Genomic DNA, 27,757 nt, shown 5'->3' on the forward strand with positions numbered 1-27,757 from the left:
TAATAATTAGGAAACTTAAGAAAAATAAAAGAAATACACGATATACAATTATGCCGACGTCTTTTAACGCCATTCACTTGAAGAATCAACGAGATGAATCATTTGCATTGGGCAATGGACAAGCTAAACTTTATCCTGCATGGTGGGAGGTCGATAAGGTTAGTATTTATTTTAGATTGAGTTTAAAGGTATTCATAAATAAATGCGCAAATGAATGAATTATTACTTATGATTGCAGGTGTTTTTTCCCTGTTTTGGAACGTAAACATTGGCTTCTCGTCGAGCTTCAGCTCCCATCCCTTAAGGCAATAGTATATGACAGCATGATAAATTACATATCATTGGCTGATTTAAGAGATATTATTAAGGGATGGAGCTCTCATTTGGCTAAATTATTGGATGCGATAAATTATTGGACTCGTTCTGGAAACAAGAAGCCAAAGAAGCTAAATATTACAGTTAGCAGAGACGAGACCGCACCACAACAAATGGAAGGAGCCAGAGGGGATTGTGGTCCTCTCGTATGCTTGGCGTTGGAGCGTTTGATCACAGGAAGTATAAAGTATCTACCTCCCACCGATAGAGATAGAGCTGCAGTAGGCTTGTGGTTTCGGCATTATATGGCTAGATCGATATATACGAGACGCTGCCTACCTGCATCCGCGTTATAAAAATGTCCATAAACAATTGGTAAGTTTATAGGCTTTTGGTTTGAAAATGTTTGGTTAAGTACCTAGAATTCAATAATTTGTTGTTTGTAGGTTTTTGATGTGTAGAAAGTGTTGTTTGAGCAAATGTTTGGTTTCTGCAGGTTAATCTCAGAAGTGAGCTGCGTGAAAATGATGTATGGCTGCAAAAGTTGATTCAATAGTAGATGAGGAAATAAGAATTATTGTTTATTTTTTGATTGTTTAATTGATTTGTAAAAGATGATTTGTAAAAGTTGATTTGTTTAATTGAAGTGAACATAATTCTTAGTTGTGCTTGTTTAATTGATTAAAATGTAATGGTTGATTTTGTTGATTTCAATCTGCATTATGTTGAAGGCAAAAATGACTATCGCAATGCGAAATGAAAATCGCAACGAGAGAATCGCAATGCGAAATGAAAATCGCAACGACAAAATCGCAACGCGAAACTAAATCGCGTTGCGATTTTCATTTCGCATTGCGATTCTCTCGTTGCGATTTTCATTTCGCATTGTCGTTGCGATTTACGGATACACATTGCGATTTACGTATTCTCGTTGCGATTTACAGATACGCGTTGCGATTTACGTAATCGCATTGCGAATTAGGAAAATTGCAACGTGAATTTGGGAAATCGCAATACGATAGTCAGAATCGCGTTGCGAATCTGGAAACTGATTTGCGATACCGGAGATCGCGTTGCGAATTATCGATCGTATTGCGATTTAGTTGGTCATTTTGGCAAATCCAAAAAAAGTTGGTTAAAATCGTATATTATAAGGCATTTTTGGTCACTGAGGTTATTTTCTCAACTTTTTAAACCAACTCAAACATAAATTACATTATAAAAACTCTTATATATATCCAGAACAGTTGGATGACTGAAAAACTTTTTAGTTTTATATGGATTTAAGACCGTTGGATGAGTGAAAATAAACCTCTTAAATTAAGTACACAAAATAAGAAGATATTCATTAAAAAAATAATTCTAACCTTCTATTTCTACTCATTCAATGAATTATTACTCACTTTACTACCAATGACAATTTTTTATAGGCAAAACACATGTATAAAAGATGATAACTGATACAAGATTTCTTTAAAATAATATTTTATAAAAAAATAGAAAAATTATCTCTTAAAACAAAATTAGAATCAATTTGTCCTTTTTGAGAAATCAAATTAATTTTAAATTTAAGGGTAAAGTACACAAATGGTCCCCGACTATAGGGCACTACTTTATCAAGTCTATCGACTATTAAAATTATAAAATGGTCCTCAAACTATAGAGTATTGTTTTGTTGAGTTCCTCGACTATTAAAAGTTACAAAATTGTCACTCGAATATTCATTATGCTTCAAACTTGTCCTTTTCTATTAAAAAATGGACAATACTCTGAGTCGAACGCTAACATATTGATTGTGATATGATAAAATCTGATATCAGAATTTCAAACAACTATCATATCACAATCATAATGTTAACATCCAGTTTAAACAACTGCTAATTTTTAATAAAAAAAAGGACGAGTTTGGAACATAATGAATAGTCGACTGACTAGTTCGTAACTTTTAATAGTCAAGGGACTAAACAAAGCAACATTCTATAGTCGGAGAATCATTTTGTAACTTTTAATAGTCAAGAAACTTAATAAAGTATTACTATGTAGTCAAGGGACCAGTTGTGAACTTTACCCTTAATTTACTAGGAATTATTGTTGTTGTACCTTTTCTGGAACTTTTCATAAAGCTTCTCGGTAAGACGTCTCCTCTTTTTTCATAAGAACAGATGACTTAAATATCAGTCATTCACCGTCCAACTCCAATCCTTGACTACAACAAAACAATCGATCCAAATTAGAAAAATGAACCATCTATAACCGCATTCACCTAAATATTATCAACAACAATTATCATTGTAGACCCTAAAACTAAAATACTAGACAGTTGATTCAACAGTTATTAAAAAAACTTTTTTCTCCGGCATGTTCATGGAAGCATGGTAAGTGGAAAGGCTGATCAAAAGCCTTCCATTTTGTGTTTCGTCACGCATTTGCTAACGCACAGCAACAACAGTGATTCCCTTGATTAATTTTCTCTCTTGCCTGCCTTGTTGATTTTCGTTTCTTTCACGGCATTGCAATGAGGGGTTGCCTTTTGTTTTTAACTTGATTGATGTGTCATTTATGCTATTCCCTTAATGTCTTTGTTGTTTTCCAGGTTGAAGTTTCCTTGAGAAATAAATCCTCCATCATAAAGAAAATATATTGTTTTCTACATGATCGGAATTCAAATAATTTTATCTACAAATTTAGCATCCAATACAAATACTATTTTATATATATTGAAAAAAGTACTTCAGCCATACCTAATAATCCAGTACGCATGTACCCACAATTATAGATTTTAATCCAATAAGATATATATCAAGGCAATGATCATTGTCAGATGTAATATAATTATGGGTTTAAGCAGCTGTTTTTAGGTTGTCTATATTTAAATTTTTTTTAAATAAATACTATTTTCAAACTACTTAAAAGGAAACCTTAAAACACGGTTAAGACAAATGCTACAACAGTCGAAAAAGTTCTCACCAGCAACCAGCATGATCATTGAAGCATGGTGAGACTTAACTTTTTTTTGTGTTGTTCTGTCGCGCATTTGCTAACTCACAGTTACTTTATTTGCTCAGCTGGCATCAAAGCCAAAGTACATATTTTACTTTTTATGTTTTTTTAACTTCGATTCATGTTATTCCCATAATCTCATTGGCTGTTTCGTTTTACATTTATTAGTTTACAGGTTATAATATTAAATAATCATTTACTACTTTAACGGTAAATTTTTATTAACGGCATAATTTATCAGTTCTGCACTTATAAATTGCTCCTTCCCATAAACTTAGTTTCCACACAAACCTCGAGCAGCAACATCAACACATTGCTGCTTACGTGAAACCTCGAGGCCATGGGAGAAACAATGGAGCTCACTTTCCCTGTTGTCGATTTATCCAAAATCGACGGTGATGAGAGAGGAGCCACCATGGACGTGATCAAAGATGCTTGTGAGAATTGGGGTTTCTTTGAGGTACAAAACAAGCTATAACATGTGTGTTTTAGACATGTAATTTGTAATAATTCTTCTACTTTCTCTTTGAAAAAGCTGATGAACCATGGAATATCCCATGAGCTGATGGACACGGTGGAGAAGCACACAAAGGAGCACTACAAAAAGTGCATGGAGCAAAGGTTCAAAGAAATGGTGGCAAGCAAGGGTCTTGATCAAGTAGCTCAAACGGAGATCAATGACATGGACTGGGAAAGCACTTTCTTCTTGCGCCACTTGCCGAAAACGAACGTTAACGAAATCTCCGATCTCGAAGATGATTATAGGTTAAAGTTTTAAGTTTTTCAGGTTTTTCTCATGTTATTTTTAATAGTATACTATGATTATATGATAGTTAAGTTGCACGACAACTTAAGGTTAATTTACAACGGATTTTAACCTAAAAAGTTCACAATTGATAATAATTTCGATTACAACTGAAAATATTAAATTGTTGCAGGTTTTAATATAAAATACTACTTGTCTTCTCTAAACAGTTACATAATTAATCGATAATAATTTCAGTTACAATATGTAATATTTTGATGATAACTTTTTAGGTTGAATCATGAATAATTATGCAATTTACATAATTTGCTATGGAGAACGTAATATTTTCAGTTTCAACTTAAAATGTTACACAATTTACTCTTGGTAAGTTTTTCGATTACAACCGATTCTTGACCTTCTTTAGCCTAACATAATATATATATTTAGAATTTTTTCTTAATCTATTTGCCAGGTTGTCTTTTTCATGTTGCTTCAATTATAAATAAATGGATGTTGTTGCACAACAGGGTAGTGATGAAACAATTTGCAGTGGAATTGGAGAAGCTGGCTGAAAAGCTTCTAGACTTATTATGTGAGAATCTTGGATTGGAGCAAGGGTACTTGAAGAAAGTCTTCTATGGGTCCAAAGGACCAAACTTCGGTACCAAAGTTAGCAACTACCCTCCATGCCCTAAACCAGACCTGATCAAGGGACTAAGGGCACACACCGATGCCGGCGGAATCATATTACTCTTCCAAGATGACAAAGTCAGCGGCCTGCAGCTCCTCAAGGACGGTAACTGGGTCGACGTTCCCCCGATGAAACACTCCATCGTCGTCAACCTCGGGGACCAACTCGAGGTGATCACCAATGGGAAGTACAAAAGCGTGATGCACCGTGTGATTGCTCAAACGGATGGGACCCGAATGTCCATTGCTTCGTTTTACAACCCTGGAAACGATGCCGTTATACATCCGGCACCGGCTTTGGTGGACGAAGGAGCCGAGAAATCTGATGTATACCCGAAATTCGTGTTTGAGGACTACATGAAGCTCTACGCCGGCATGAAGTTCCAAGCCAAGGAGCCGAGGTTCGAGGCCATGAAGGCGAATGCTGCAACTATTTGAGTCCTTAAAAGACTAAAGAGAAATGGGTTTAACAAGTTATACAGATCATTATGTATGACTAAGCTACTGAGAGTTCAATTATAATGTATGACTCCTTGTGTTTAATACTCCCATATGAAACTAATAAAATAAACATGTCAGCGTTATGGAAACTCAACGTAGCGTAAACAAACTACTGCAGTTCTCTACGTAATTATAATGCTAGGTGTCAAAAATCCTTGAACTATAATTTGAAAGACAAAAAAGCAATAAAGTCTTGTAAAAATACTTTAAAATCCCATCAATTCATTCATTAAATCACAGTCTTTTTTGGATTGATACCACATGCCACATCATGATTGTTGTTAGATGATATTTCTATAAATTTATTAACATTTAAATATTTTTTTTGAATTTTTTTAATTTATTTTAGAATTTTCAGATTTTATTTTATTTCTTTAAAATATTTATAGTGTGTCATACGATAGTAATATTTCCAAAAAAAAATGTTAAATCTTAACAAACAAAATTGATGAAACGGTTTGATTGATTTAATTTCTTGGTTAAATGACTTAATTGATTTAGTTTATTGGTAAAAAATCTACATCCATAATTACTCTATGCAAACTTTTAGCTCAAACGAATTTCAAATACTACTTGAATTGTAAATACTCTAATTAGTTTTAGTAATTCTTTGTAAATATTAAATTTCCAATTATAAAATTAAGATTAACAGAAGAGTGCATGTGAAATTCCAAGCTCAATCGAGTTAAAATTAATATTTAATTGTATTTTTAAAATTTGGGACTAAATTGTAAAACAACTCTTAGTACCCAAAGGCTGATAACCAAGTTTGAAGATTTAAAAGCAATTTCAAGCATTTTTTTTTCATGTTTTCAAATATGAGGGATTAATCACCTAAGGGATCGATCTTTATTATTCAATAAGCTTCTAAAATTTTGTTCTCATACAATAAGTCATAAGAGACCGATTATTTTTTAAAAGAGATCGATTATTTGTCCAAAAAGATCAATCTTTTTTTTGTGTGGAAAATTGTAAAAAATAATTTGCGCATGCAATTTTGAGTTTGCAATCTTATACCTACTCAAACCTACTATCATCATCAAATTCATGTTAATTTTTTTACTTTTGACTCGTCGTTATTTAAAATTTATTATCAATATATAACAATATAAAAATATATATTTTAAAAACTTTTAATCAAGTTGTTTTTGAATATATATATTTTTATTAAATTTTTAATTGTTTAAAATATTTAAAATAATCATGATTAAAATTTAAAGTTTTTTAATTTTTTGAAAATTAATAATAGACGATAGACACATTTAATGATACGGAGGAAGTAATAATCTTGAAATGATATTGGTAGGGATGTCCATTGTTATTTTTTAGTTGTGTTATACTTATTGTAATTATAGATGTAACAAATCTTATTATAAAAATTATTAATATTGTGATCATACAATAACAATCACAGATAGTATTGATATAATTATATAATGGGTGCTATTATGATTAAGGACCCTATATAAATCGTTGGATATTTGTTCTTTTGATTTCTTTTGAAATATATTCTGACCGCTCGACAGAGTTCCTCCTCTGGATACCTTGTGAACCACCCTCAACTGCCATGGCGTGTTTGAGGAAAAGGTCTCCATCAACGAAATGTTAAGGTTTCGGATAGGTAATAATTAAGTAGTCTTTGTGATAAAAAAAATTGTTAGTATTCATTAAAAATTTAAATTCGAGCATCATTAATATTTCATACTTACTCTAAACTAATCAAAAAAATCTGAATAAGAAGTTTTTAAAAATTAATTAATGGTATTCTGAATAATTAATTCAGACGAGTTTCATAAAAATATATTATAGAGATAATTTTTCAATGTTAAAGAGATATAGTTAATTACATAAAAAATCATATTGATAATTGATTGATTACTAAATTATTCAAACGGTTTCACGAATTAAACAATTTTTAGTAAAAAAGTTATTGTTATTTTTTGAAACCTAGATTTGAGCATTATTATAAATGTTAAAGGTATGAGAAATTAGTACCAAAATATTATAGAGTTATTTTAAAATAAATAGTAATTGTATTTACTTTAGATTAATAAATACAATTATTAAAATGATTTAATACTAATAAATGTAAATAAATTTTAATTAAGCTTTTAAATTTTATTTTTATAATCTTTCACCGACAAATTACAATGATTCACTCTTAATATTATTAGTCGAAAGATTGAATTTGTTCTATTACAATCATCATAATTCCAGTTAAAAATTTAATTTTGAATGACCAAACAACCAAAATATTGATTTCCATGAATAAAACTATCCATGTAGGTCGGCCCCGACGTTATTTGTTAAGTTCATCTATCTTCTCACTTTGATGGAACTTAGATGAAAATAGGCAAAATTGCTCATGTAGGGAAGGGGGGAAAATTATTGGCTTGCATAAATTTTGGTCGAATTTATTTCATGATTTAGTGTGAATGTTATAGTATTGTCAAAATGTTAAAAAATGTGTCGTTGGAAATATGCAGTGATCACAGTGTACCTTTTACTTTGTTCCTATAATAATCTTGGCATTTTAGCTGTGTGAAAAATGGGGAAGACATGTTATGTTCTCGGTGTCTTCCATAACGCTATAACGATCACATCATCTTAAAAAATAATTCTGACGAGACTCTTTGCAAACTAATTATTTTTTACAACACCCCATGCAAGCAATTTTACCACCACGTTAGTCCTTGACAATGTCAATAAAGTTTTGGGGGAAATTACTCGTATGGAGAGTTGGAAAAAATATATTTGGGGTAAAATGATGTATGTTTTATTCTTATTTTAAATTATATTACTAGTTAATCATCATCATTTGTAATAGTTTAAGGTTCAATATTACCTATGTAGTAAAGGAATTGTTGTTGTTTTTAGAGGTCACATGTTCGAGCACTAACGACTGTAGTAGGTGATTGATTGTATATTATCAAATAGTCTAAAATATTTAAAACATATATTACTTTGTAATCAACTTAGCTTAACATAAAACAGTTCAATGTCACATTTCCTCCTTTAAAAATTTGTCTTTATATTTGGTTTGATAATTTTTATTTTTTTAATAAAAGCAGCTAGTATTATTAAAAAAGTGAAAATATTCAAAATTACAATAAGAGTTTACAACTATCATCGTAAACTAAATACATAATTTGGACTTTTCCTATAGCATTGAAACTAGCCACTTTAGATCATATAAAAACCATACATGGAAATGGTTAAAAACCAAACCAAGAGACTTGAACAAAAACATATACGAATAAATCGATTGCATAAGCAAACGAACTACAAAAATGAATTAAGTCATTGAAAGACCACCGAGAACTGCAGATTAGAGTCCAGCGTCATGAGAAACTATCTACAAACGCAAAATCACACATCTAAATTTAATTCAAAGGTTTATAGCAGGGAAGATCAACAAGATTTCAAATAAACGCCATCTTGATCAGTCTTGGCGTCGTCAAATCCAACCCTTAGAAAACATAAATAAAAGAACGAAAAAACGACCGAGAAAAAAATTGAAAAGCGTGTCACAAAGACGGAGATAAATATGCCACAAAGACAAAGATAAACGTGCAACACATACAAAATTTTCTTATTAAAAAAAAAAAGAAAAAAAAAAGAAAAGAGAACTGGCGAGAGGCAACCAGCATCAAAGCCGGTGCCACCGCCGACTAAAGAAAATCAAAGAAAAAAAAAGTTGATCTAATCTATAAAAAGCGATATAAACTCAAAGAAAAAAAAAGGAAAAATGGAAGACAAAAGAGAGAGTTGTAAAGAAAAGGGTGAGTGACTAAGGTTTAAAGATATTATAAGTTTTAATTTTTTTTTTCTGAAAAAATGTTTAATATGAATGATTATAAAGTAATGTTATTCTACATAAGAGACAACAAATAAAATTATAAATTGATTTATCTGATATTGACTTGATTCAAAAATCAATCGATTCAATATTGATTCAATCCAATATCCGACTCGACTTAACTTAACATAGATTTGGCCTAAGTTTGAGTTAGATTTAGTTTGACTTGAATTGAATTTAAACTAAATATAATCAAGGTCAAAAATAACGTTTAAAACCATCTTGATATAGCATTAACCACGTGACTTTGATGATTAAGAAATTTGTTGTTATTTCTTGAGATTTTAAGTTTGAACGCCGTATATGTAGAGGTATAAACGTTTTTGTCAAAAAAAAAATTTAATCTATATTACATTTTATTCCTCCAAACTTATATAAAAAATTATTTAAAAAGCATATATAAAAAACATATTTATATAATTTAAAACTTTAGTTACTATTTTGTCATTCTCATGAATAGGTCTGAAATACATTGAAAGCATGAATGTTTTTTGCTATAAAAATAAGGTCGAAGAACATGCCAAGGACGCAAGCCACTAGTGTGGATACGAACGTAAAAGCGCGTGGCCCTGTCCATCCAAAAGGAAAGTCCACGTAGACTGTACCAAAAGCAAAATTAATTATGTTGCCCCCACACAGCGTGTCTCCGTATGCTCCACGTGTATATCCTCCGCCCAAACCCAAAGTTTAGTTAATATTTTATTTAAAAAAAATTGTTGTGGATTAAAAAAATACACAGGTATTATACTTCAAATTATTAGAGAAAAATAGAAGGTTAATATGTTTTCATCCTTATCTACCGCTGTTTTCGTAAATGCACACCAGAAACAACCAACTCTTTCAATATCCACTAAAGCAGAGGCCCTTCTAGGTGGTGTGTCATATAGGGTTAACTCCATCAAATGTCCCAAACTATTACTCAAATTCTACATCAGTCCTTAAAATTCAAGATATTTTTAAAGTATCGATATTGCATCAATCAATTATTTTAATACGGTGTTTTAAATACGTTAATTATCATATTTAATCTGGCATTGTACACCTGAGCTAGTGGCTAGTGTAACTGAAGGACCTTTTTTTTTTTAAATTTAGGGACTGACGTGCAATTCGGGTAATATTTGGGACATTTTGTAGAATTAACCCTGCACTTTACAAGATACAATCTTTAGCTTGTACAATTTATTGGAGAGCCAGTGAGCTAAACCCTAAATTAGATTGTTATTATGATCAACTGATATCATATTTAATATTTATCCCTCAAAAAGGGGGGAAATAACACTACTGAGGCAAAGACATGTCCTTCCGAAAGGAACAAGAAGACATATCTGAAGCAAAGCTGGTGAGTTCATATGAAGATCATGGTCTGAAAATTGGCTTAATTTATCAATGCAAAAACATTTTTTTCTGGTTTCTCATTGTTGAACACTTGATCTTATGCTTGTTACAGCGTTCGCACGTTCCGAACGATGATCTACCGGATACGGCATACTTGGAAAATGCTGGAAAAGAGAAAGCTGGTAAAATGATGAACCCTAATGACTCCGAGGGCAATCCAGAGGCGTTCATGTACATGAGGGGAGGCCAGGAAGGTAACAATGATTGTCGGCGCGATCACGTTCCGTTCGCTGCCGGTTCGAGTAAGTCCGAATCGGCATACAAACACCGTCCGAGTAGTTCCAACAGGAATGATTCTATCGGCCATCAAAGAAGTGCAAGAAGGCAAAGGAACACAAGACTAGAATCCGGAAGCGAAATCAGAACCGGATCGGATCATACGGTTACGCATTTGAATCATCATCGACGTACAAGCTCGTGTCCAAAGAACGGTCGGTACGGCGGAGGTAGCTTCTCCGGATCTATCTCAGGACAATCACAATTAGATGGGAATTATGAATACAAAGTAAGTATTCTAACATATAATCGGTACCCTAAAATTTTATGTATTTGACCTTTAATATAAAATTATGTGTTTGTACGTAATAAATAGCATCAAAGAACAACATCGGTACCGCAATTCGGGGAATGGGACGAAACAGATCCCACATCGGGTGAAGGGTTTACTGTGATATTCAACAAAGTGAAAGAGGAGAAGCTTGCACCCCCGGCTTCCAATTTTTCAACCGTGGCTCCGGAAGTAAAAACCATGAACTACTCCGATCGTCATCGCAGTAAATGTCCAACTCTTTCGTGCGGATCAAAGTCTAAGGTAATTTAATCCATGGATAAAGTAGTTTTCCTCAATAAATTTTATTAATTTCTTTAAACCCTTTTGTTTAATTTACTTTTTTTTTGGTTGGGATCATCGCAGATATGTTGCTGTATCTGCTGTTTATTTTGATACACGTGAGATGTGAATATTCCACGTGCATCATATTTTCATTTCTCAAGTGAAAGTGAGTAATACCTTTGGGATTTGGATTGTTTTTGTTTTTATAGTGGATGTGGTTTTCCTCTACAGTTATCATTATAATAAGAACTCGCCATGAGTTACAATAACGAATTTAAAAATATTTTTAAAATTGAAGTTAATATATGTATACTAACAATATAAATTTTTTACATGTAAAAAATATAAATAAAATTTTAAGATAAATACAATCAATAATAGAATAAAAAAGCTAAATAAAAAAAAAGTTTAAATTCTAAAATAAACACGCATTTACCATGAATAAAGCATACATCTACCACTGATTTTAGATTGAGGTAGATCAATTAAATTCAAAAAAAACTTCAGGCAAGACGTGCAACCTTCAAATTTTAAATGTATTTCAGGTTTAAATGGATACTTTTTTAAATTGGAGTAATTAGACTTAACAAATACTTTTTCAAACATAAAAACGATGCATTCCTATCAAAATCATCTGCTAAAACATTGATTATAGCTCAAAAAAATACTTTTGGCCTCAAAATGTACTTTTGAAAAACAGTAAGAAACAAAACAAAAACATTATGGCATGACTTAACGTTTAAAGGGAGGGAAAAAAACAGTTTATATCACGATATGTCTAAACCATGGGAAGAAGAGCATCCAATGCACAATACAAAGGCACAACTTTACACTATTTCTACCATAATTATTAGCCCATCTACTTTATTAACATTACATTTCATAACATAAACCAGCACCAAATACGTAAAAGCTTAGAAATTTCCTCTTCTTTCAAAGAAAAAACACTTTACACGTGCTAAAATTTACTCTGCAACTTTATATACACTAAAGCATACTCATTCATCTTCACAACACAACATATTCCATTTATAGCTTCAACCAAAAAACAAAATCCTTACTTTCCCTCGGCACGCTGATCCAAAAGTAGATTATCCTTTGATTAGTATGCAGTTTCGGACTTCCCCTTTATGTGTTATATTTCTTGATTTCTACCGCATTTTCATGTATGCACTTGATCTTGCAGGCAATGGAAGATAAAGAGTTATATTGGTATTGTGATACTTCAACCTTTTCCCCATCCTTAAGTAGAAATTGAGATCGATCGCGATGTATCTACACAGGGACAACATCAGCATTCTGATTATCATCACATGTCATGATAAGACCTTCAACATATGTTGGAAGGAGGCACCGATTCCATTGGCATCCTGTTGAGATAGGTACTGATGGTGGCACAATCATGAGTACATTATCATGGCGCCGGACAACCCCCATCACGCTTACCGTACTCCCTTCTTTTATGTAACTGTTACAAAAAAGCATAAGCGCTCTTATCAGCAATGAACGAGATGAAGTCAATTAAATCAGACAAAGATACAATTGAGGTGGACAACAAACTAACATGAGATTACAATTAGAAGACCATAAATGGCGTACCCCTCCTTTAAGCGCATTATACGGTCATCACTAGAGATATTCCGTTCCACTAGCCAGGTTAAAAAGCTTGGAGATAAGTCCCTGTTTTCTTTTGTTATGTCAACTGCAGTAGCCGGTTTGACAAATGGAGCAACCTTAGCTCCATAGCCCGCTTTGACCAGTGCTCTTAATCCAGATTGGAAATCTGATATGTAGAAATCGGCAACAAATTTCTGTTTACAACAAAAAGATCGTCTAAGAGAAAAATACAGAAAAGCCAACATTTCTGAGATTGCCAATAATGATAGATGCATATTCTAAGATTATTCTAAGCTGAAACAAATACCCTCAGAATGTCTGCATCCCCAGGAGAAGTAGCGATGTTTAGGATTTGCAGACTTTCCACCCCATCCCCTATACTCATACAATTCAGTGGAAACATATATGCATCTAGGCACCCTCTGGTAAGATGACTCCAATGGAATGCTACCACAGGTGACAACCTACAACAAATGAAAACACTCAAGGAACTTAGTACACACACAGACAAAATTCACAGACAAAATCTATAAGAACAAACGAATGGTAGATAGATAGCAATGGAAGACATAGCCCCCCCCCCCCCCACACACACAAAAAAAAAATTGCGACAATGTACTCTTACCAGTGCATTTAGCATGTGAAGCATGCCTACTCGTGAAGGTATCACCATGTGCACAAAAAGTAACTCCTAATAAATGATTGAGAGTAACAGAAACCCAATACCATAGCTAACCTATCTTCAGAAAATTCCCAACTAGTTCACTCATGATGCAGTACTGATATGTCTTACAATCTGTCCCATAAAGATTCGATATATTATTAGGCGAAGACCACCTATTCAACACCTTGTAAAGGCTCCTTTCCAATTATAGGAACACGATCCTTCTTTGCAGAACAACAATATAGATAGTGCTAAACATCCACATTTAGTATGCTGAACTAAAATCCCATCCTTAGTTAAACATCACTGGCAATCTATAATCACCAACTGCAAACAAAAACAAGGCGAACAAATAGCCAAGTAAACCCAGACATGAAACCCGTTAATTAATCTGGGATAATAAAGACAAATAAGAGATACCATATTAGACATTAATCAAAATGGAAACTAAAACGACACATCAACACACGTCAATTAATGGAATATTGTTAAAGCTATCTCCAGTTAAACATCACTGGCAATCTATAATCACCAACTGCAAACAAAAACAAGGCGAACAAGCCAAGTAAACCCAGACATGAAACCCGTTAATTAATCTGGGATAATAAAGACAAATAAGAGATACCATATTAGACATTAATCAAAATGGAAACTAAAACGACACATCAACACACGTCAATTAATGTGAATAATTGTTAAAGCTATCTCCAGTTTCCACAAATAGAAACAAAAAATTTACCCCAGTAACTTTCACGTATTGGCCATCAACAGCACCTCTAAGCTCAGCATCTGGGTACCTCCTCATGTACCCCAACAAGCCTTTCCTTCCCCAAATACAATTCCACAATAAACCCAACCCTATGGGGACAACCACCGCGCCCACCGACCCAAGAACCACCACTTTTTTCACGGCAACCATCAGAAACGCTCCAACCAACAACCCCATCACCACCACCACCATAACCACCCAAATCACAGCCTTGGAGACCCTAAACCCAAATCTCACTCCTTTCCCTAGACTCGTCACGCCGGGACCGTACCCTGCTTTCCCGGAAACACCACCCGTTTGAACGACCTGACCGAGCTGCCCCGACCTCCGGGGACCGGAGGAGCTGAGCGGACCCGAAGTGATTAGTCCGGTTGGCTGAAGCGGCATGGGACCCGACGATTTCCTGATCGTACCCGAGATAGACACGGATCGCATGGATCCACTGTTGGGCTGCGAAGAAGACGAGGCACGTGAAGGCTGCAGAACTTGCGACTGCTGCTTCGAGTTGGGGTTGGAGTTGGGATTCGATGGAGAACCGCTAGAAGAGGAACGATCAACCAACATTTTCCCAAGCTCACCGGATTTCTTGATATCACCGCCGGTGTACGGCACCGCCCGTGACGACATTGTCGGTTGCCGCTCTTTTAGCTGCTCCGGCCTTCCAGAAACAAACAACCCATTGCTGAGCTGATGAGACTGAACCCGAGAACCCATTTTTTTCCCTCCGTTTCTTCTATAACAAACAAAGAGAAATTAAAAAGAAAGAAAATGGAGAATTTTGAGTAGAAAAAAAGTTGCAGACTGCGTTGAGTGGAGAGTGTGGAGGGGAGAGTTTAGAGTACGAGTGGACACGGGTAGAAAATGACGGAAATGGATCGGAAGGAATGCTGTAATGACGAATGTGTCCTTTTGTGGGTTTTGATCATGGCGGTGCGCTGTTGTTTTTTGTTCGAGGTTTGGAGGCCCACGCGCGCCCATGCCGTTGTGTCTCTCCTTCTAATTTTTCATGAATTTACATTTTAGTCCTTACCTCATTAGGGAAAGGTTCGACTTTGGTTCCTATCCTATCACGTATCGCCACGATACCACCGCTCTCCTCCCGCACAGTAACTCGTGTAGTAATTTCCCATCATTATCTATGGTAATTGTTAAAGTGAATTTAGTGTCGCATATATATGGGTCATGAACTAAGAAATAATAGTTTATTAGAAATGCTTTCCACAATCAAATTCCATTTCTTTTCTAAAATAATCTTATTAATGATGGTTTAAAAGTTTCGGAATGGTGTAAGTAAAGGATATATTATCCTTTTTAGAATTTCATAACCATGTTTATAGAGTGTACCTGTGTCGTTAATTATTAAAAGAATCTAAATAGATATTATTTTGTAGTCTAAATTATTTAAATTATAAATAATTAAAAATAAAACACGTGGATTAAATTTAATTCTAACCGACATTTTCACTGACTTTGTCAAAGTTATGTATCATAAACAGATCGAATCAAAAGTAATTATTCAAATCGTTTGAATTTTTTTAGTAACTCTCGTTGTATAATTTAAATTATAGTTAAACTATTAACTCAAATCACAATATAAATTTTAAGATTACACAAATACACATGAACATTAGTTAAATGTGTAATTATATACATAAAAGTTTGATTTTGATTTAATTATATAAATAAAATTTTGATTTAATTATATAAATACACGTTTTAAGAATTAAAATATATCAATTTACTTTCGTATTAGATTAGAGTTGTGATTGTGGTACATTACATATAAATATAAAATGATGTTGCAACAATAATAACTTTAGTAATTTATAAAAACTGAACCAAATCAAAACTTTATATATACAATTACACTAAATTAAAGTTCACATGTAAGGTAGTATCTGTTCAAAATTTTTTTAATTAATTAATAACGCACACCCATCATGCAGATACAACTATTAAAATTCAGAACCTATAAGGAATAATATTTGTTAAGGTAAACTAGACCAATGGTCACTAATATTTGAGTGAGTTTTTGATTTGTCCACTAAAGTCTTAAAAGTAACAAATTGGTCACTAACGTTATTGATTTATAACAAAATTGTCACTCTATCATCGTCTCCAGTAAAATGATGATACGACAATGTTAAGAAAATTGTTACTATTTAAGTTTTATCCCTAAATTATAACTAAAACATCAAATAAGTCATTAAACAACGATTTTATATTTAATTTACCCCCAAAACTTTATAATTTCAATTTTTTTTCAAATACCACAGTACCTTCACTGTATTCGAACCACCTCCCTTGCAACAACAAAAAAATAGTGGAAATTTAAAAATCATTTATTTTTTAATTTTTGTGTATACTTTCTTATTTTCATTTTTTAGGATGAGAGATTGAGGATGTTACTGCAATAACACAACAAACGACAAATTACAATATTATTAAAACAAATATAATCAAATATATCCACTTTATTTAATCAAAAAGATCAAAAGATACAAAAAAAAAGGGTAAACAAAATAATGGAGCTTCAAAACATGTTGAAGAAACTGGATATGAATAATAATACATAGCAAAAAGTGGCGCACGAGAGTGAAGCAATAGTTGTGTCTCAAAACAATAAACTGAAAACACTATAAGAACAAGTGGCTGTCAATAATTGAGTAGACATTGCAAAATCATTGTGTGAAATTAAAGATCAATAAGACGAAGAAAGAACAAGAATGACAATGATTTGGAAATGTTGTGATACTCCAAGTGTTTACGTTTTAAACTCTACAAGAACTGTTATATGGTTAAGTTAGCAAACAACCATAATGCAAATTAGTAACACATTACATCAATCATTAATCCAAATGTTTTCATTTATAGATCATTTTGGGATACATTATTTAACTAATTTTGTGTGTTTAGTGATGATATTTCTATGTTGGTGTTGTATGCCTTATTGTATAATTCATGGTTGTCTTCTTAGTTTAAAGCTTGTTATGGAAACTACTACTAGTTTTTTACTACAATTGCCAACATGATTCTTCCTCTCAAACCATCAATTGCATTGCTCTGTTGCTTGTTAATCACTCAAGTAAATAGAAAAAGAACAGAAAATGTGCGTAAATATAATCATAGATACTCTTGTTGTTGGATGTTGTTTTCTTGAATTTGGTCATAGTTTAGTGATTTGATAAGATTAAAATATTGTTAACACTAGTTCAAGTTGTATCATTTCTTGGTACTTCATGTAAAACATTAACTAAACTCAAATGATAATGATTAACACAAGAAAAACAAGCTTTTCCTCTCACAAATGCAATCAGTTGGAGTATCACAGTATTTATAAACCATTGTCGTTATTCTTATTCTCCTTTCTTCGTCTTGTTGATCTTCAACTTCACACCATGATTTTGCATTATCGACTGTATTGTGGCAGCTACTTGTTCTTGTAGTGTTTCCAGGTTATTGTTTTGAGACACAAGTATCGCTTTGCTCTCACGCGTCACTTTTTGCCATGCATGGTTGTCCATATCCAGCTTCTTCAACAAGTTTTGAAGCTCCATTGTTTTGTTTGCTGCTTTTCGTATCTCTTGGTCACTTTGATTAAGTAAAATAGATGCATTTGACTCCATTTGTTTTAACAATACTATAATTTTTCATTTGTTGTGTTCTTGCAATAACATTATCAATCTCTCATCTTATATATAATGAAAAAGGAACAATTTTTGAATCTCCACCATTTTTTATTTTGTAAAGAAGGTGTTTCGAATATAGTGGAGGTGGTGGGATATTTAGAAAAAAATAGAAAGTTTTAGGGGTATATTAATTATAAATCATTATTTAGTGACTTATTTGATGTTTTAGCTATAGTTTAGGGGTAAAACTAAATATTAACTATTTTCCTAACGTTGTCACATCATTATTTTAACAGAGATTACAGTAGAGTGACTATTTTGTTACAAATTAATAACGTTAATGATCATTTTATTATAAATTGATAACATTAATGATTAATTAATATTTTTTTTTTAAATTTCAATGATGAAAATAAAACTCGCTCAAATATTAATGACCATCGATACCACTTAAACACTTGATAGCTTCGATTATGATGTAACCATTAAACATAAAATTATTTTTTTATTATTGGAGGGTTGTTTTCGTCATTATATTCTTGAGTGGTACATCCAAACTCCAATGTCAATTAATGGAATCTTGTTTCGTCTCGTTCTACTAATATTCTTGAAGAATTTTAGCTTTGCAAGTTGGCAGTAATTAGTTGTTTTTTTTTTTTTGCATAAATTAATTTTCTTGTCTGAAATAACAGTAATTTTAATTATAATCAACCAATCAATCTAAATATCTAATCCTACGGCTACCATGAACCATCCAATCATCACCAGCTTCAAGTTTGCAGCTAAATGGATTTTTTTATCATTAAAATAATAAAGTAGTATATGTTAATGTATTACTATAAAGATAAATGTCAACAGCCTAAACATGTAGTAATTATTTTTATATTTTGAATATGAAATAAATTTTATTACTATATTAACACTGAATATAAAGTATGGGATTTCAGGGAACATGGAAAAAGATATCCTGTCCATTTTAATGAATCTTAATCAGTAACGTGGTAGAAAATATGTTGGTGACAACAATTTATTAGGCTGATTAATCCCCAAAATGGACCACAAATATTAATATGTTTTGAAGATGGCAATTATGGACCTCGAAAAGGCAAATTATGTAGGTTCTAATGCATAAGATAACACGTCACGTTTAATTAATTTTTAAGAATTATTTATTAGTAGGGACAGTACGAGGAGATGATGAGAAGCGTGATCGTGTTTTTGAAAATTTTAAAACCTGAATTAATCTATATTTATTGGATGATTATAATAAATTGATACTACATAAAATAAGACTGGAGCATGAATTATTAAATTAAGGAGACTCATTTGAGTGGCTACTAATCAGTTTTAGTGAATTGGGATAGAGAGATAGAGACCCCATTTCTCAAATTCCTTTTCGGAAGAAAATCTTAATTATACATAACTGAATAAGAAACAGTTCAGCATCGCTTTCTCATCTTCTACATACAATGTCAGGTTGAAGTCGGTGGCCTTTTGTTTTCTTACGTTTAATCATGAATCAAATCATCAACCTTTTTTTCAGTGAAAATACAAATTATTATTATTATGATTATTATTTTTAAAATTACAAAATAATATATTCAGATTTTTTTGGTAGTTTATTGACAATGGAAGTACATTTTACGTATACAGTTATTCGAATTAGATATTTAAAAAAAAAGATACATTCATCTTATTACCGAACTACTAAATTTTAATAATATTATCTAAACAACAGAGATTGTAGAAATTTAAATAATTAAAATGTGAGGGAAAAGAATAAAGTTTATCAAATATGTTTGTGAGCCCAAAGTATCAAACCCTTTGTTTCTTTGGCCCTCAATCGTATCTTTTCTAGAGTAGTTGATCCATGTGTTTATAAAACTTGATTATATTGAGTTTAGTGATTTTGTAGAAATCTAAATATATTATTAAATTTATTATTATTATATATATATATATTTATAATGAATCTATTGCTACTTTTAGCTGTGTTTAAGACAAGATTATAGTAAAAATAAAAACATTAGTAATATTAATGACAGTTAAAAATAAATCATGTTAGGATTCGTTAAATTCTTTTAGTTTTATATAGATTTAATATCATTAGATGATTGGAAATAGAAGATTGAGATTAACTCTTTGTTTTTTTCCCTAATGAATATCTTTTCATTCTATTGTTAATCTCAATCGTCTATTTTTGTTCATCCAAAGATCCTAAATATGTTTAAAATTAAAAGAATTTTATATCGTGTAATTGAGTTATATACCTAAAATAAAACATATTTATTAATAACTTTATAAACGATTTTATTCTAATTAGTGTTGTCAACTTTTATTTATGGAAATAAGTGTCGTGTCCAATGTTAACATAGCATTTTTACATTCGTATATTTAAATAAAGAAGATAAAATTCAATAAGCATTATATTTAATTACAACATCAGTTTTAAATATCAACTTTAATTATTCAATAAAAAAGGACATTTGAACACTCCTCGATTCCTTTGCTTTTGGAAACACCGTTTGTCATTTGTTCATAGGGAAACAAAAAGGAGAAGAAGAAAAAACATTCGATTTTGGTGGTGAGCCAGACGAGCAATGTTCACTGCCAATCCCTATTATTAGCTTAAAGAACATCTCCCGTGGCCGTCCTTTTAACAATACCAATATAACATCTCTTTAGCTTTGGAATAAAGTCACCGTTGGGTGCTTCCCCTTCAAACGTACGATTCTTCGTGCAATTATATTTACATTAAAATTTGTTAAAGAGAAAAATCACATGTAGATGAATAGTTTTTTTTAAGATCCACGTAAGAGATGTGAAAAAACACATATATTTAATAATTCTATAAAACCCTAAGTACATATATAAGCCTATACACTAAGCTCTAAACAATATATTTACGTGTCTTTGTATTTATTAAATCCTAATTCTTTTCCGATTTCAATTTGTACTATAATTTTTTCGAACCAAATCAAACGAAATTTAAATAAAAAGATTTTGAGTTTTCAGACGAGTATTTTGTGTTTATTTGTTGGGATTCATACTTCACAAGGCACCAAAGTATGTGGTTTATGTACCACTAGAGACAATCTTTGGAGGTAACTTTCGTTTGATATGAGGAAATAAATGTAATGTAACATCATAAATCACATGGATTTGGTATCAACCATACCATTCGATGCAACTTGTGAATTCAGCCATTGAAATATCTTGTCATAGTGCAAATAAAATTATAGTTTGTTATTGATCTCACGCTTGACCAAAGAGCAAAAGAAAAGGAAAATAAATAAGGAAATTTGTCGGAAAAAAGGTACTATACCTTGTTAAAAGAGGAAAGTATTGTGGAATTCGGGTTAATTCCCACCAATAATAACAAATTCACATTGAAAACTATTATCTAGGTGACTAGTGTGAAAACGATTGTACTAAAAATCACCCCAATGGTCCCTCTTAAAATCCACTTTCCTTAGACAGAACTACTAAGACAAGTAATTTTAATAGGACAATAATTAACAACAACTATACCCGACAATAGCTATTAAATAGACATAAAGAGAACACCAAAATTTAACGAGGTTACGCCAAAATTATGCCTACCTCCTCGAACACTACTAAAATAATATTTCACTAATAGAGGAAATATTACAAAGAGAGAAAGAGTACAAATAGCCTTTAATAATGAAGAATGCTTATATTTGTGGGATGATTAACTAAGGAGGAGGATGGCTTTATTTATAACAAAAGAATTTCCCCTCCTCCTTATACACAACCAATGTGGGATTTTGCCAAAAACCAACAAATCTCCACCTTGGCAAATTCCACACACATCTCTAAAAAAACAATCTTTTAATTTGTAACAATATTGACCAACTCTAAACAATGTTTAAACTTGACCGCAGTTACCACTTTTGTCAACATATCAGCAGGATTCCCAGTGGTCCGAATCTTCTGGATTATGACTCCACCTTCTTCTAGAATCTCTCGTACAAAGTGATATCGAACATCAATGTGCTTCGTCCTTGCATGGTAAACTTGGTTCTTTGCTAAATGAATAGCACTCTGACTGTCATAGTGCACTTTGATGTGCTTTTGTTCCATTCCCAATTCACAAAACAACCCTTGAAGCCAAATTGCCTCCTTCACAACCTCTGTAACTGCCATATATTCTGCCCCTCTAGTAGACAAAGCCACTGTTGACTGTAAGGTGGACTTCCAACTGACTGGTGCTTTTGCAAATGTAAACACATAACCAGTAGTTGATCGACGCTTGTCCAAATCACCTGCATAGTCTGAATCACAATACCCAACTACACACTGACCATCTTGTTTGTCCTGCTGAAAGACCAAACCAACATCTACGGTGTTCAGAATATACTGCAGAATCCATTTCACAGTTTCCCAATGCTCCTTTCCAGGATCATGAATATACCTGCTCACAACCCCAATTTCCTATGAAATATCAGGTATCGTACACACCATTGCATACATTAAGCTACCAACAGCACTTGCATACGGAACCTTTGACATGTATTCCCGTTCTGCATCATCCTTAGGTGACATGGATGCACCGAGCTTGAAATGAGGAGCAAGAGGTGTACTAACTGGTTTTGACTTCTCATTCATGGCAAAACATTTTAGTACCTTCCTCATATATTCTTTCTGAGACAAACAAATCCTCCCTAATTTCTTATCCCTTGATATCTCCATGCCTAGAATCTTCTTTGCTTCACCAAGATCCTTCATCTCAAACTCCCTGTTCAATTGTTTCGCAATTTCTGTCTGACTCCTGGAAGCTATCAACATATCATCAACATAAAGAAGAAGATATATATATGATCTGTCTTGTAGCTTGCATAAATACACACAATGATCATATTTGCTTCTTGTGTACTTCTGCCCTATCATAAACTTGTCAAATCGCGTGTACCACTGCCTTGGAGATTGCTTCAATCCGTATAGCGATTTTTCTAATTTGCACATCATCTCTTCTTTTTCAGCAACTTTGAATCCATCTGAATGAGTCATGTAGATTTCCTCATCCAAGTCTCCATGTAAAAATGCAGCTTTTGCATCCATCTGAACTAGTTCCAAATCCAACTGTGCTACCAAAGCCAACAAAATTATGATGGAGGAATACTTTACAACTGGAGAAAATACTTCATTATAATCAACTCCCTCCGTTTGAGCGTAGCCTTTAGCCACCAATCTTGCTTTGTAGCGGATGTTATTCTTGTCAGGAAATCCATCTTTCTTTGCATATACCCACTTGTACCCAATTGTCTTCTTTTCTTTCGGAAGACTAGCTAGTTTCCATGTCTGATTCTTTTGAAGGGATTGTGTTTCTTCATTCATGGCGATTCTCCACTTTTTATGTTCTGAACTTTGGACTGCTTCATTAAAAGTGGCAGGAACGTCATCAATTGTAATTGGTGATGCAAAAGAGACCATATCAGCATAACGAGCAGGTTGTCTAATGGCCATCTTTCCCTTTCTGAGTGCAATTGATTCATGTTGATGTGGAGGTTCTTGGGTCTGAACCTCTTCTTTATATGACTCTTCTTCTACCATAGGAGAGTCAACATCAGTTTCTTTACTGGCTGGGTCAATTCTGCTTCCTTCAAACTCCACCTGTTTGGGAGTTCCATCTGTCTGCTCCAATTTTTCTGAAGTCACATTTCTCAACATGGTAGATTCATCAAAGGTAACATCTCTGCTGAAGATTATTTTCTTTGTTTCTGGGCACCAAAGACGATAGCCTTTCACACCAGAGGTGATCCCCATAAAGATCGTCTTCTTTGTTCTTGGATCCAGCTTTGACTCCTTAACATGGTAGTATGCAGTGGAACCAAACACATGTAAGGAATCATAATATGTAGCAGGTTCTCCAAACCATTTCTCTAATGGCGTTTTACCACCAATAGCAGTCGATGGTAAGCGGTTGACAAGATGACAAGCATAGACCAAATACTCAGCCCAAAATTCTTTGTCTAACCCAGCATTAGACAACATACACCGAACCTTCTCCACTAATGTCCGGTTCATACGCTCTACCACCCCATTCTGTTGTGGTGTACTTCTGACAGTGAAGTGTCTGACAATACCTTCTTCTTCACAGATTTTCAGAAATGGATCATTTTAGTACTCTCCACCATTGTTTGTACGGAGACGTTTGATTTTTCTGCCTGTTTGAGTCTCCACCATATTTTTCCATTTAAAGAAAAATCCTAGCACCTCATCTTTTGTCTTCATTGTATACACCCAAACTCTCCGGGAAAAATCATCAACAAAGGTGACATAATAGTGCGTTCCTCCCAATGAATCTGAATGAACATAATCCAAAATACCTTTAGTATCATGGATTGCTGTTCCAAATTTCACCCTCGTCTTCTTCCCTTTGATGCAATGCTCACAAAAAGCTAATTTACAAACCCGAGCACCCTTCAATAATCCTTGATCTATCAGCAATTTCAAGGATTTTTCACCAACATGCCCCAAGCGCATATGCCATAACCTGGTTGCTTCTAACTTCTGTTCATCAGTAGAAGCTGCCACTGCTGCTGTCCCAACAATTGTACTACCCAAAAAGTAATACACATTGTTTCTTTTCCGGATTCCCTTCATTATCACCAGTGCACCAGAGATAATCCTCATAATCCCATATTTTGCCCTCACTTCTAAACCTTTTGACTCTAAGGTTCCCACAGAGATGAGATTTCTCATTAAATCTGGTACATAATGGACACCTGTTAAGGTTCTGATTGATCCATCCTGATTCCTCAAGCGAATTGAACCAATCCAAAATGTGTGAAGAGGGGAATTATTTGTTGTGTAGACAATTCCACCTTTTAGTTCTTTAAAATCAAAGAACCATTCTCTATTGGGGGTCATATGGTGGCTACAAGCTGAATCTAACAACCATGAACTGGAACAGTTGGTTGATGGCGTAGCATCGAATACGAAATCTGTATCATCATACTCGACCACATTTGATTCTGAGACAGCCTTTCCCCTTTCAGGTTTGCCTTTATTCTTTAGCTTGGGACATTCTTTCTTCCAGTGCCCTTTTTCTCGACAAAAGGTACATTCATCTTTGCTCAATCTGGACTTTGACTTCGATCTCCTTCCTTTATTCTGACTCTTCGAATGGCCTCTAACAACAAGAGCTTCTGCTTCGACACTTGTGTTTTCTTGTTTGTCTTTCTTTCTCAATTCATAACTATACAAGGCAACAGTTACTTTACTGAGAGACACATCAACTTTCTCATGAAGTAGAGTAGTTTCAAGATACTCAAACTCATCAGGAAGTGATCCCATCAACATCAGAGCCAGATCTTCGTCTTCAAAAGTCACGTCCATATTCATCAGATCAGTCACCAGCTGATTAAAGCTAGTAATGTGATCATTCATAGTGGTACCTGGTACATAGTTGAAGCAGAACAATCTCTTTTTCATGTAGAGCTTGTTCTGACCGCTTTTCTTCAAAAATTTCTTCTCCAGTGTCTTCCACAATTTACTTGCAGAAGTTTCCTTAGAAAATGCATACTTCTGCTCTCTAGAAAGACACGATCGAATAGTACCACATGCCAATCTATTGATCCTCTTCCATTTTTTCTCCTTAACATCATCTGGTTTCTCTCCTTCAATAGCAATGTCTAGACCCTGCTGAAATAGGGTATCTAGAACCTCACTTTGCCACATGCCGAAATAACCGGTGCCATAAAAAATCTCCACTGCAAATCTAACATTTGTCACAGCTGTTGACTATGATGTGGATGTTTTTGTTGTGTCTGCCATTTCTGCTACAAATTCTATTTAATAGCTGTCAATGCGGAATGCCAATTATCCCAAGGAAATTTTTTCTGATGTGGAAGATCAGCCTAAGCCGCAACCACAGAGCATACTAAAATAAACAAAGAGCGTTGATACCAATTGTTGTAGAATTCGGGTTAATTTCCACCAATAATAATAAATTCACCTTCCAAACTATTATTTAGGTAACTAGTGTGAAAACGATTGTACTAAAAATCACTCCAAGATAGATTCTCAGGAAAGAGGAGGGGTCACAATGGTCCCTCTTAAAATCCACTTTCCTTAGACAGAACTATCAAGACAAGTAATTTTAATAGGATAATAATTAACAAAAACTATACCCGACAATAGCTATTAAATAGACATAAAGAGAACACTCAAATTTAACAAGGTTAGGCCAAAATTATGTCTACCTCCTCGAACACTACGAAAATAATATTTCACTAATAGACGAAATATTACAAAGAGAGAAAGAGTACAAATAGCCTTTAATAGTGAAGAAGACTTATATTTGTGGGATGATTAATTAAGGAGGAGGATGTCTTTATTTATAACAAAAGAATTTCCCCTCCTTCTTATACACAATCAATGTGGGACTTTACCAAAAAACTAACATAATGTTCTCATGAAGCAAATTGTATGGTTATATATTAATTCACACACATATATTCTTGATTTTTTATAATTAAAGACTACCAAATCTAAAACAACTCAAACATGCCTATAGGCATTAGTTTTTAATTGTACGTATTAATGATATAACCTCCGATGTTGGGTTCGTGTGCACGATGTAATCTTGTTTATATTTATTAATTAAATTAAATTTTATAAAAATTTAAAATTATTGTTAATTAAAAATTATTTTTCCTCTCAACCCTAAATTGTTTAGTCACTTGCTCTCTTCTCTTTTTTAGTTGTAGACTAACCTTAGTGTTGGTAGCCGTCATTAATATTTTTCATTTATTTTCTTATATCATATCATTGTTTTTCTTTTCTTTTGTTTAATTTTTTTTATTAATTTTATCTTTATGACACGTTTTTATTTTGCTTTTATAGCACGTTTTTTTCTATCTCTTGATACGTTTTCGATCGTTTGTCCGTTGTTTTCGTTTATCTTTTTTCTCATGGTTGGATTTGACATCGCCATGACTGATCAAAATGACGTTTATTTGTTATCATGTTGATCTTCCCTGCTTTGGACTCTCATGTTAATTCGGATACACGATTTGCATTCATAGATAGTTTTCTCACGTCGCTTGACTCTGATTTGTGATTTATCGGCGATTGTTCAGTAGCTTCATCTTTTTGTGTGGTTCGTTTGCCAATGCAGTCAGATTTGTTTGTATCTATATTTTGTTCGAGCTTGTTGGTTAGATTTTTTAACATTTTCATTCTTTAGTCTTTATGTGATCTATGTGATTAGTTTTTTGTGTTAATGATTATAGGAAAACATCGTAATTATATTTTAGTTTACGTTTACGGTCATGCTAGTAAATCTCCATTGTAATTTTAAATATTCTATTTTTAAAAATCTTAACGGTTTTCCATAAAAAAAATCATTGTTAATTTTTTATATTTCGCTATCTTAAAGTGAATTATGAGTCACCTCAAGCATAAAAAAAAGGAAGATGAACTGTTTACGATGATAATAGAGTATATCGGAAAATTTTAATATGGGATTAAAGAAAGATTAAAATAGGGTAAAATGAAGCTTTTTGCAATTGTGGCCATTTAGCATCAATGATCCAAAAGTGAAAAAGACCCCAATGGAGTTGGATTAATCTGCTTTGTTGGAAAATCTCTCCAATCTATATCTCTTATCCTCGAACCTAAAAGTATTGTAAATGAATCCTTAAAATATCATTATCGTATCCATTAGATCATTAACTTAATTTAATCGTCAATCGAACTGTCAAAAACTAG

At 32.9% G+C, this 27,757-nt stretch overlaps 3 protein-coding genes across 4 annotated transcripts; 2 read left to right on the forward strand and 1 right to left on the reverse strand.

Moving 5' to 3' along the window:
* Window positions 1-3,603: 3,603 nt before the first annotated feature.
* Window positions 3,604-5,301, forward strand: LOC120189628 (1-aminocyclopropane-1-carboxylate oxidase 1-like). The gene is made up of 3 exons (XM_039192854.1): window positions 3,604-3,775; window positions 3,851-4,080; window positions 4,591-5,301. Exons 1-3 carry the CDS (start codon window positions 3,656-3,658, stop codon window positions 5,189-5,191), a joined length of 951 nt encoding a protein of 316 aa, XP_039048785.1. The 5' UTR covers window positions 3,604-3,655; the 3' UTR covers window positions 5,192-5,301.
* A 5,081-nt stretch (window positions 5,302-10,382) lies between these two features.
* LOC120188834 (RPM1-interacting protein 4-like) lies at window positions 10,383-11,337 on the forward strand. Its single transcript, XM_039192224.1, has 3 exons — window positions 10,383-10,452; window positions 10,561-11,013; window positions 11,101-11,337. Exons 1-3 carry the CDS (start codon window positions 10,408-10,410, stop codon window positions 11,326-11,328), a joined length of 726 nt encoding a protein of 241 aa, XP_039048155.1. The 5' UTR covers window positions 10,383-10,407; the 3' UTR covers window positions 11,329-11,337.
* A 931-nt stretch (window positions 11,338-12,268) lies between these two features.
* LOC120189638 (uncharacterized membrane protein At1g16860-like) lies at window positions 12,269-26,988 on the reverse strand. Of its 2 annotated transcripts, XM_039192862.1 has the most exons (5): window positions 26,985-26,988; window positions 14,361-15,123; window positions 13,266-13,421; window positions 12,940-13,151; window positions 12,269-12,808 (listed from the first exon to the last, which is right to left on the reverse strand). In XM_039192862.1, exons 2-5 carry the CDS (start codon window positions 15,102-15,104, stop codon window positions 12,616-12,618), a joined length of 1,305 nt encoding a protein of 434 aa, XP_039048793.1. In that variant the 5' UTR covers window positions 15,105-15,123; window positions 26,985-26,988; the 3' UTR covers window positions 12,269-12,615. The 2 variants fall into 2 exon arrangements, with proteins under 2 accessions (XP_039048793.1, XP_039048798.1); XM_039192867.1 differs by lacking the exon at window positions 26,985-26,988 and having other exon boundaries at window positions 12,786-12,808; window positions 12,905-13,151; window positions 14,361-15,194.
* Window positions 26,989-27,757: the final 769 nt, after the last annotated feature.

This window comes from Hibiscus syriacus, unplaced genomic scaffold (genome assembly GCF_006381635.1).
Source record: "Hibiscus syriacus cultivar Baekdansim isolate YM2019G1 unplaced genomic scaffold, ASM638163v2 tig00004072_pilon, whole genome shotgun sequence".
Classification (NCBI taxonomy): Eukaryota; Viridiplantae; Streptophyta; class Magnoliopsida; order Malvales; family Malvaceae; genus Hibiscus; species Hibiscus syriacus.